Source organism: Limanda limanda, chromosome 12 (genome assembly GCF_963576545.1).
Source record: "Limanda limanda chromosome 12, fLimLim1.1, whole genome shotgun sequence".
Lineage (NCBI taxonomy): Eukaryota > Metazoa > Chordata > Actinopteri > Pleuronectiformes > Pleuronectidae > Limanda > Limanda limanda.
Window position 1 is genome coordinate 19,298,468 of NC_083647.1, and position 12,267 is coordinate 19,310,734.

Consider the following 12,267-nt stretch of genomic DNA (forward strand, 5'->3'; position numbering starts at 1 on the left):
CGCCCACCGACGAGCGCCGAGCCCTTTTGCAGAGACAGACAAAATGCTGTATAATTAGCCAAACCTTTTCACAATACGGACCGTGTTTGTCAGTCTCTCATGACAAGGGGCCGCGGCACGTATAACTTCAAGGTGAATGAATATGAAACAACACGCTAACATATTCGCGGTTTAGGCGAACGGGGGAGCGGTGCTTCCTGATACCGTAGATTCAATCACGCTGCCTGTCAGTCAACACTCATGACTGGGTGCCTGAGACATGTTGTGGATTTCAACAGGGTTTATTTTTTTTTGTATTATATTATATTATACTGTATTACATTGCATATTGCAAAAGCACTGTTTTGCTTTTTGCATTTTGAATTTCACTTTTTACTTCACTTTTTATATCTTTTGTCTTTTATCTATTTTTATATAGATATGTTGGTGTCTAAATAAATGCTAACCTTGTATAAATATTAGAAAAAGTGAGTAAATATATATATATTTTTTATTATTATTATTGTTTTTCTTATGTGTGGTGTATTTATTGTGTTTTTATGTTTCTATGTTCATTGTACGCACCAATAACCAGAGCAAATTCCAGGTAGGTGTTAACCTACTTGGCAATAAATACCTTCTGATTCTGATTCTGATTCAGATTCAGATTCTGATTCTGATTCTTCTTCTTCTTCTTCTTCTCTTTTACGTATACTACCCTCTGCTACTTCTTTGAATAACAAATCATTACCATTCTCTGAGGCGTACATATTACCTGCCAAATCCTGCCGGGCGTCACACATTTGAATACATATTCCATCTCTCCCCCCCAACACCCCCCTCACCCCACCCAACACTCACTCACCCCCCCCCCCCCCACCCCCCCACCCCTCGTCTGCTGTCAACCGCATTAGGCCATATGATAATCACATTAATTATACTTCAGCCCCTCTCTCCTGGCCAGCATAAAAAAAATAGCTTGACTAGCATTAACGGAGGGCAAATGATGGTGGTCCACCACCCCCCCGCCCCCCCCCTGAGCCCGGTGTAGTTTCCTCTAGTGCTGATGTCACTGCCGATCTGTCACCCTGACGAGAAGAGCTTCAGAAGGCCGAAGCCGGGCAGGTTCTCCCCTGGTTGCCTGCCCCCCCACCCTCCGCCCCGGCACCACCCCCCACCCCTCGCAGACCCTGGATCTCCCCTTGCTCTTCCAACAGAAACCTAGGGGGGGGCTGTGGCAGCGTTTGTGTGTGCGTGCGTGTTTGTGCGATGGGGGTGGAAGCAACACCGAGGGGGGAGTGAAAAAATATATAGCTGTAGGGAAGTGAGGCTGCAGGGTCACGGAGGTTGTGGGATGGGGGTATTTTTTTTATTTTTTTTGTCCATAACAGTCCCCAGCCCCCCCCCCGACCAATATGCAGACACACACTTAAACACAAACGCACGCAGGGCTACAAACAGCAAACGCACACTCTCATGTTGCACGTATACAAACACGGAACGTATTATTGTGTGATGTGCGAGGAAACACATGTGTGCAAATCACAAGCTTCACCCTGGAGACATGTTGATCTACAGGCGAGAGTCGTCCGTTAGTGTAACACTCGCGACTCGCTGCAGCAAACACACAACGACACACACTCCAAGCATCAGCTGGTGTCTCATTAGAGCCGATCATTTGGAATCGGAAGTGCACATAAACCAGGTCAATGCCAATCTGCGATGATATTTGGGAGTTTTCTGTTCTTGCATAGTGAAGCCCCATGTTTCCTAGTGGCACCCTTCCAGTCAGCAAACCCTCATCCAGCTCCTTCATTCACCGAAAGCCTTTTCCTCCCGCCTCTCTCTCTCTCTGCAACCCACTGCTTGTGTCTGCCGAGCCAGCTACCTGAATGCAAAGCGCCTTAATGCGAGCGGACATGTTTATTACGTTGGGCCTAGTTTCGGGCTGCAGTGAATATTGCAGACGTCAAAGTAGGCCATGTGGGGCTAGAGGAGAGAGAGCCAGGCATGGAGGGAGAGACCGAGAGCGAGCGAGAGAGATTGGCCCCCTGGAGGTGGATCTGAACTCTGCCCTACAGTGCTGTGTATCTCTCCTCCTCAACAAAGTTATCAGACACCAAAGGGTTTTGTTCTTGTGTTTGTTTTTGCCCCTCAGAGTGGCTTTAAAGTAATCAACCCCAGAGCAAAACTCCAAACTTTTGTTGTTGAGTTATTGATCCGGCATCGAGCGGCATTGATCTTATTTGCGAAACAAGTTACACTCGTGGATTCCGTCAGAAGCTCGACTCACGCTGTCTTTGTTCTCCGTGTGCATCTCGGTGAAGCGCAAGTAGCCGACTGGAGCGAAGGCATCTGCCGAGTGGATCACCGTCTCCGCTGCATCACTGCACCAACGCACAAACAAAACTTCTGGGTGTTGTTCGGCAACGAAAAACAAACTTTACAAAGTTGACGCAGCCACATGCCGTAAAAGACAAACACTCGTGCGTTTGGAGTTTACAGTGCTTTACTCACATCACAATTTTCTTTTTGAAGAGAGGACAATCGAGGGTGAAGGTTTCGTATTCTCCTCCTTCGCCACAAATGTGGACTCCGTACTTCTGAGAGAGCTGAAAACAACACATCTTATTCAGATTCGCACACATTCCTGCATTTCATTTCATTTAAACACAAGAAAAAGCTATTTAAACAGTTGTTACATGACGACAGTGTCTCCATGTTCAAACTCAGGTTTATTTGGGTTGTAAGAGTCTGGAAAAAATGAGCATCAGGGTTTTCTTGCTTAGAATTGAGATTGTGATTCTGTCCTGTAATCACCAGGATTTTCTTCTGGATTCATTCTGTTTTAGCTTTTTTAATTACTAACTCTTTTCTACACTTTTGATTTACTCTTTTACACTGCAGGTTTGTCGATCTATGTGGGTTAATGCCGCGTTGTCATTGGTTGAGGGAGAAAGCAAAGATAGTGCGGCATTATGGGGTGCTTTAGGTTATTTAAGTAAAAGTGTGTTTGGATGCAGCTTATTTTCCAAATTAAAATACAGGTGAGAATCAAGATCACAATTTTAACAGTATATCTAATATATATAATAGGTAATCTTTCAGCCGTTTAGTTTGAAAAAATGTTTTTGAGACCAGTTTAACAGTCAAATACCAAAAGCAATTGCAACACTGTGATAAATCCAGTAAATGTACAATAATGTAATTGGTGTGACAAATTTTCTAACAATAAATTATCCTGAAACAGAAATTTTAAGATAAATACAAATATATATTTAGTGTTGTTAAGAGTTGCACACATGGAAACCCATGGAAGTATCAGTGACCTGCTTCAGATAGGCCTCCATGTCAGTCAGAGGTTTTCCCAAGTGCTTCTCCGGATCCAGGCCTGGCACCCGCGTGGGAAATGGGCACAGAAAGACAGAAAGACACACAAACACCGTCCCACACAGACACACGTATGGAAAGAGAGAAGGGGAGAGAGAGAGAGCGAGAGAGGAAGAGAGAGAGAGGTCTGATCAGGAACAGAGAACAGTGATTGAAGATGACAGGCAGGGAGGTTTACGGGCAGTCGCACAAACACACACGTAAACCTGCACCCTGGATCTATTTGTTTGACTTTGCGAGTAGTGTACACAGATCTCTCCGGGTAAGGGCAACAGTTTTCAAATTGCTGGCCACAGACCCCACCCTCCCCACCCCTCTCCTCTATGCCTGCTGCTCCCCCACATCTCGTTCCCTTTGAGAACATAAACTCTGAAAAGAGATCTTGTTTATTTGCCTTTTTCCCTCCCCTTCCCCTGAAATGGTGCATGGAAGTGAGTCACCGGCACGGGAGAGAATGGAGGGAGGGAAGGAGGGCGAGCTTTGTGTGCACACCCGGTGGAGGCACAGTCTGAAAGTCCAAGCTCGCTGGCCCTCACTCGGCAAAAAAAAACGAATAACCAGCTAAAGAAATAGACGTAAAAGCCGTTTTTTACAATACAATATTCAAATGCAGAAAAAGGCCTTGATGGTTTAAACCATGTCCACTTCACTCAGCTTGTTGAGCATGGGAGGGTTTTTCTCCCCTGTGAAGCCAAATCCAGACGCCTGTTCCTGATGGCACAGCACCATGACATGAACTCCATCTCACCCCGTAAACATCTTCCCTCACTAAGTGTGGACACTGTTCCAACAACAACAGAAAAAAAACAAAAGCCCCAAGTACCAGGTGCTTCTTACAGAGAATGGAACAATAATAACAGGACGTGAACGTAAAGTGCTAAATCTGAGGAAATCCCAGAGTGAGCAGTAACATGCTCCTGCCCCTGTGTTTATTGTAAAAGGCCTGTGCGTTATTCTAAAAATAAAAAGTACATCATGACGGTGAAAAGCCTTATTCTACATTTCTTTCCATTTTCTCCTTTTCTCTGGCTGCCTTGTAATTGATTGACATAATCATTAACAAGATAGTAATGACCTATCCGGGGTGACGTGCAGTTGTGACAGTACTGCCATCGCGATTGGACAAGAAATTGCAGGATCATCCCTAATAATTTCTTTCTCTACTGGGAGGCGTCGCCGCGTGGTCCTGGTCGTCGGCACGCTCATGTGTTTAATTAAAGGAACAAAGTTAATTGTAATGTGAGAATCTCTCTCTTCTCATGGCCCTGACAGCCTCAAAGGTTAATGTGTCATCTGCAAGGGGGGCCCCATGGGGAGCGAGGGATGGGAGAGGAGAGGTGAAGGAAGGACGTCGCATCCCATCCCCAGTTCATCTTAATCCCGGCTGTGTGTCTCCTCCGGGGCCCCGGCGGTCCAGCGCTGTGGGGGGGGGAGGGCCGCGGCGGAGGGAGGGAGAGTGTGGAGGGGATAGAATGAGCGAGGCCCTTATTCTCTTCCCAGGGGATGGGTGGTCTTAATTAGTGTGAGAATATCTAATCTCAACATCCTCTCATCTTAACCCTGCCACAAAGGTAATAAGGAAGGAGAGGGGAGAGAAAAAAGCATTAAAATTCAATCCCATTTAAATATCCTCTTTAATTAGTCATGCCTTTTAACAAATTTTAATAATTGGCTCCAAATTGCTGAGGGGATGCCACATTTTTTAATATGTTAATTAACTCGCCTGCTCTTAAATAATATATGGTACATGATTTGATATTTACAAGGAGGAGAGGACATTGGAAAGTGAGGACGACAGGAGTGAGTGATGAAATGATACAAGGGTGGCATTACCGTGGTGGAGGCATTCCTCCCTAGACCACTTAGCACTTGTACGAGTGTTTTCCTAATTGATGCTCCTGACTAACTTAAGGTTACCGCGGCAATTTGGAGACGAGGAGCCGCGGAGAAACGAGCGGGCGCGTGTTCACTACCTGCTTCCAGGAGCCTCTGAGTGGCCACTGGTGTGAGCCTTCAGCGATCTAACACCACTCATTTACATGATCTTCACATCTCTGTCTCCTCGGAAGCTGTTTTACAACTTGACCTAAACCCAATTACCTAACCTCATTATGCCACATTAAACCCAAATAAGCCCACTAGAAGCCGCCATTAGTCCGCCGCCAGAGACAGCAGGACCGCTCCGCCGAGGGAGAGGAGTTTCCCGGAGAGAGACGGAGAGGAATGGCTCTCCTTTAAAAAGAGCTTTTTACCTGGTATTATCCTATAAAACTCCAATCTAATTCAGTGAACTTTAAAACCAGGGGACGCCAGTAATGAGGGAGAAAAAACCTTGTCGACATTTAAAGGGGTTGAAATTAGCGAGGAGTAAAAAAGTTCGCCGGGAAAAAACCAGACAACCAGGTTCGTCTTTACACTGATGAAACTTAGGGTACAAACTTTGAAAAGACACAATAGGAGTTAACCATATCGCAGAAAGTTTGCGATAACAAGTGGAATCGGGAAATCCCTTTTCATTGTGCTTAAAAATTCACTTTCAATTTGCAATTCTCGAACCAAAAGGGGAATTTCTTCGCTGAAAGAAAACATCTTCCACGTGTGAACAGGAGATACTCTATTCTTCCCCGTAAAGAAGCCAATGGCAATTATTTCCAGAGTCTTTTTAACGCTCATGATTGGCCTTTTCCCACCTTGAAGAGGTTGATTCATGTAAACCCACAGCAGCCAGTTTCCTATTTAATTGAAACTGCTTGTTGTTTTTTTTTTGCTTACTGGGTCTAATGCTAAATTAAAAAGCCGGGAGATTGCAGATAGTGTCTGAACGGAGCTGAGCGCGGTATCGCAGACATCCGCGGGTTGTCTGGAGATCTGGCGTGCCGGCTGACAGCTCGGCTCTAATCCCTGCCTTCAGAGAGAAAAGGCAGAGAAAATTGGATTCATGATGTGTAACATTTTAGCCTTTAAACGGATGAAATAAGCATCTCCTCCCCAGTAGGTGAGCTGCATCAGCCTTTAAACGAAACTCTCAAAGACCCGGCGCCAAAACAATGGCTGTTCACAATCACCTAATCTTCGCGGAGAGAGAGAGAGAGATGGAGAAATGCAGAACGGAAGGGAAGAAAGAGGGGGAAGGAGGCGGCGCCGTACAAAGGATGATAAGATTAAGGTTATATGTGAAATTTGTCAGACTCTTATCGGAAATTCAGTGTCTGTGAACAGAAGAAATAGGCGGCACGAAATGTGTAGGGATCACTTTAGGATGAAATATTTTCGGTGCAACAAATCAAAAGAGAGAAACTTAACATGTACACACTGAACAGGACATGTTAACCTTTATTTTTACAACTACCAGACATCATACTCAACTGTGACCCCTGTACTAAGGTTAAGACTGTTGTTAAAAACGTGGTACACCACAGACATAATGACAGATTTAAACGATTTTTAATCTTATAATCATCAGAACGCATCCGTTTGTAGGAAAGGATTTTGCAGCAGCGATTCCAGATATTTGAAATCTCACTGAAACCTGCGATATTTTCCTCTTCTTCAGTTGTTCTATGGCATCTGGCAAACAACTTTTAGGTGGGAGGCCCAGACTCAATCGGTTGCCTTCAAATAGTTTTCTAGGAACTTTCTTTCATCTCCTTAAGTATCCTGTTATATGTATATGTTCTTGCTATGTTCTGTTCATAGCTCTGTCTGTTCATTTCAAGTCGTATTAAAAAACCACACATACGAAAACAAAGATAATTAAATTAACTGGGAAAAAGCAAAAAAAAGCTAAATCTGTCTTAAGAAACAATTAATAGATTCAGTGACAATAAATGTGAAACAATTAGTCCATAAATCAATTAGTCAAGTGAAGGAAAATTAATTAGTTTAATTTAATTTAACTAATCTTCTCAGTCAGAATTCATATCACAGCTTTGCCATTGTGAGAACTTGCTGCTTTTCATTAAATCGGGTGATCGTAAACTGAATATATTCAGGTTTTGGATAAGAGCTGCTGGTAAACCAATATTTTTCTTTATTTTCAGTACATCCCCTTGACTTTAGAATTAAATTCTGATTTGGTTGTTTTAAATTTAACAAAAATAATTAAGCCCGATGATAGCAGGAGGCTTAACATACAGACCCCAGTTCAACTAACAACATGAGTCATCTCCTTTAACTCTTTAACTCTGTAAGAATAGCCTCAGTTCTTCACTGAGGTACAAAAATTGACAACAACAGATAATATGTTAATATGATTCACTGAAAATTACGAAAAGTCAATTTGGCCAGGGTACGAGGACAGCGCACTTCATTTCAGGAGTAAATTGCATCTCGTCTTTTAGCAGAGACACTTAATAAGGAGTCTGAATCCTGATCATCGTGCTCTAATCTTGAAAACATGTCTTCTTCTATCTATCGTTTGTACCAACTCCAACACTCTTTAATATACAGTGGATAATGAAAAATCAATGGAAACGCCCATTCATTACCTTCAACAATGGCACAATAATCAGTCAAATCTGTATAAAACATTAATTGTGCTTTAAGTAAATATTAAATTACATCCTGTGTCCCTCCAGTGGATGAGGTGATCGGTGGGAATGTGTGTGACGTGACTCCCCCCCCCCCCCCCCCGCAGCACAAAGGCTGCGTTCGTGTGAAGTGTAAGAGATCACGCGGCGATGAAAGGTTTTCCGGTGGACGGACCTTGATTTCACACATGCCAATTATCTCCGGAGCTGAGGACCAATTAACCGCGGAACCTGTGCCCTCACATACACCTGCACTAATCAATCAATTAACTAATTACATGAATATTTAATCGGGGGCCTCGTGCAATTGCCAATTATCATGGTTAGCGTGAGGGACTTTGCATTATAAGGAGACAGTTCCCTAACAAAAATATACATCTCCCTCGTGAGCCGAATGCTTTTCTTTTTCTTTTTTTTTTGTTGCTAATTAGAAGCACTTTCATGACATTCACAGGCTTAGACTCAGAGATTTGAACTGACTTCCCTACACGTGCAATCTGGCATCTTCAGAAACTCAGTTCTCCTTTCTCTCTTTTGAAGTGTGAGCCCTCGCCATCAGCGCGCAAAACGAACACTTGCGTGGAATTCACTTAGAGGATCATCCTGCATCTGGACAGCTGTCTTTTCACCGCAGGGATTTGTCATCAAGGAAAAATATCCTCCCGTAAGAAAGAATGACGGTATTTTTTTTTTCTCTCCTCTTTATCCATCCACCGCTAATTTCCACCTGTCTTTTTTGAGTACCTAATGAAGGTATATTAATCTTGAACGACTTCCTTCTGTTCACCCGCCCACCGAAACCCATTTTCGTGCCACGGCAGAATATCATAAGCTGTTTTGGCGGTGGGTTCACAGGCGGACTTAACCTCTGCCCTGTGAGAACTCGTATGTTTTTCTCTCTCCTCCTGAGGTCTGCACCGGTAAATCCCTTGAAATCTTCCTCTGACTCTCTCACACACACAAACACCAAAGGCCACCAGGTACGCCCTTCTGTCACCCAATCTCCCCCTAAACAGCACACCTCACCGCTCAGAACTGCATCCACCAAAGCTGCAATTATATGAGTGCTGCCTAAAGTGCCCCGGGCGCTCCTTGCACCCCTATTCAATTCTCTCCTTTCTAATTACCACTGCCTGGGGACAGGTGAGGAGTCAGGGCTGATAAGATCTTTTCTTTTTACCTGTAGCCAAAACACACACGCACACACGCACACACACACACGCTTGCACAAACACATTCAGAAGGGAGGCCAAGATACACATGCGAAGGCACCCGAGGTGATTTTCCTTTCTAATTATAATCTTCCAAAAAATGCAGAGAATTTGCTTTTAGACATAGTTGTGTTTAAGGCTTGGCGGAGGTGCAGGGTGACGGAGGTCTTTAAGTGTGAGCATTCTCCACACGCACATTATATACCAGAGGAGTAATTTGGCATTATGATTGATTGATTACTAATAACTACAAACTGTGATCTTATCTGCGTCTAGCTGGAAATAGGAATTAATTCTGTCTGGTAAACAATAATTATAATTGCCGGGAAGGAAACGGAAAAACATGTAACGCAGATTCTGACATGATCTCTCCACTGATGAGCATGTGGCAAGTACTATTATTTATTACAGAGAAGTTTTTTTTTTTAAATCATGAAGCCGTTACTAATGACAAATGGGTGCAGCAGATAAAGAACCAATGATAAATGGCTTGACGCGTGCATTTCATGAGAGGTTATTTGAGCCGTGTTGAAAGATGCGCCGAATATTGCCGACGCAGCGCTCGGCTCTGCGGGTCATCCGTCAGCCGAGGACCCGTCTCCGCTGATCGCTACCAAAGGTGACAACAAGCACTTAACGGCACGTAAACAACGTCTGCATGATGATGTATCGCCACGAGTAGTTTGAGAGCAAAAAGAACTATTTGTGGCCGTAATTATCATTTTTCACTGGCACCGTCTAGAGGAGATCCAGCTGCACTGTCAAGTAGATACAGGTAGGGATCCTAACATCATGTACCAGGGAAAAGAAAGAGAAAAGGGATTTTTTTTTTACTCTCTCCTGTTATGCAATAATCCGATCTTCCTCTCCTCGGGCTCCAAAACAGGCAGGTAGAGAGCAGGTGACACCACATTAACCTCTTCCCTCAATGCTGAAGCAGTTTGAAAAAAAGCTAAATGAGAGATATACCAGATTGGAATCTTCCCTTCACGGACCATGTAGCCGGGACTATGCACACACAATGGTGACATGTGTCGCTTATTGACAGGTTGCATTAATGTTCCAGGCTAATCAACTGTGATTATTTCTCAACTGCCAAACCCTCCCTCCTCCTCCCCGCCCCCCCCTCACCTCTCCTACCCAAAACCGCTGTGCACTTCTCTCGCACCTCCTCCCTCGGTGCCTCTTATCTTCTCATATTGTTCTCTGCTTCAATACCTTTGCCGCTGGCACAAGTCTCAACACCGCTGCTAAGCCACAGATTAATGATTAGGGCCTTACTCCGCTTGTCTCTCGTTTTTTTTGCTCCGGTGCCACCTCCTCTCTCTCCTCTTCCTATCGCACACTTATCCAAATTCTGTCTTTTCAATCCCGGTGCCAAACACTACTTAACCACCGTGGCACCTTCCGAGAAAGTAAAGGGGCTGACCATAAGGGAGGGGACACCGGGCTGCTCACCAGCTGTCCGAGACACAAAAGAGTGAGACAAAAACCAAAAAAAAAACACTCACCGTAGGCGGCGACTTTGATGAGGATAGCGTGGAGGTCAGATGATATCATCTCGGAGAGCAGGGACTCTTGGTCTCGGCGCCACAGGTAGGCCAGGGGCTGCAAACCAAGCCGCAAACATCTGGGGAGCAGGTGAAAGGGGAAAAAAAGAGGGAGAGGAAGGTCGGGAAAAACAGAAGGGGAAGCAAAGTGGTTAACACCGAATATTGGCCAGCGCCAGAAGAACTTCAAAGCCAACGAGGCTGGGCACCTTCTCCGTTTTCAGGGAAGCTGCCACCCTGAGAGACCCACAGCACATGTTCCCACCTGAGAGCAGTGCCACGGGCGTTGTTTAAGGAAGACAAACACAAACACAAACTTGATCTCCAGCTGTGGTTTGTCTCACGACACACACGTCCACAGTAGGTAGATGGATCTCAACTCAAGAAAAAAAATGTTTATAGGTATCTCGCATGTTTAAGGGAAAACATATTTGCTAATATTAAAAGACGCTTTTGTGCGACTAGGAGAGAAAAGAGAACAGAAAACCCTAAGTTCTCTCATTATGCCTGATTTATCAAGGTCTATTAATTATCGTCTTGGGAAAACAGTGAAAATGTGTTGATGACTGAAAAACTCTCCTAATGTCAAAGAATGTGAAATAACATCTGCCTGGATCCACTTCCTGATCCAGATCCAAACCAACATTTCATGGATTCTTCCCTGAAACTAACCACATCCCTCCAACGAGTTTCATGGCAATTTCTCCAGTTGTTATTGTGTAATCTCGATTAAAAACCAACAAACCAACAAACCAACAGGGGTGAAAACATAACCTTCTTGGTAGATATAATAAAACAATGAATAAAACAAAATCAAGAGCAAGAGCAATATATGTGTCGGCACCACAAGGATGAAAATCCTATATTTCCATGAAAAAGTGCATTATTCTATATTAATGAAATAATGCCAATTATATCACAAAATAAAATTAAATGATATTATAAGTATTATACAAGTTTCATTACTTTTCTTCAAATCATTGCTCCATAAAAACAGGGCAACACCATAAAATCAAGGCTAGTCTCAAATCTCAGTGTGTGTGTGTGTGTGTGTGTGTGTGTGTGTGTGTGTGTGTGTGTGTGTTTGGAACACACAGTGAGGTAAAGTCTACAGAGGATGTTCTCTTTTCCTCCAGTGGACCACAGCGTGCGTCAGTGTGTTAGTTCAGGGGCTGAGACGCAGTGGGTGGATGTGTGTGCACTTTAAGGAATCATGAATGTGCATGTATGTTTGACTTACACATTTTCCACACGGACCCTCTGGTAATCGGAGAGAATGGCCCCCACTGACACCGCCTCCACGGCCTCCTTTTCCTGTGGGCAGAGAAAGATGGAGTCGACTTTACCACAAACATTTTTTCGGCCTTTTCCATTATACAGTATGTGTAACTTGCATTGTTACAGCGATATGATGTCACTGTCCCACGGGGCCAAACACTCTTTGCTCAACCTACAATGGTAACCCAAAGAGTTATCTGAACAAAACCACACAAACACATGTTAACATATACACACGAAAAACTGACGCAGGCAGCGACGGTAGATTCCTGCCGGCTCTTCCTTCCACCGCACCGCAGCCTGTGGGGATGTTTACACTCTGGTCGTATC

The 12,267-nt window shown here is 44.1% G+C and overlaps 1 protein-coding gene across 1 annotated transcript in view; it reads right to left on the reverse strand.

Moving 5' to 3' along the window:
- Positions 1-12,267, reverse strand: part of dph6 (diphthamine biosynthesis 6) — a 64,412-nt gene that overhangs the window by 35,918 nt on the left and 16,227 nt on the right. Inside the window, exons 4-8 of the mRNA XM_061082759.1 lie at positions 11,900-11,973; positions 10,621-10,739; positions 3,309-3,370; positions 2,497-2,591; positions 2,273-2,366 (exon numbers count right to left, since the gene is read on the reverse strand). Coding sequence (XP_060938742.1) covers positions 2,273-2,366; positions 2,497-2,591; positions 3,309-3,370; positions 10,621-10,739; positions 11,900-11,973 — 444 coding nt within the window. The remainder of the gene's footprint in view (positions 1-2,272; positions 2,367-2,496; positions 2,592-3,308; positions 3,371-10,620; positions 10,740-11,899; positions 11,974-12,267) is intronic.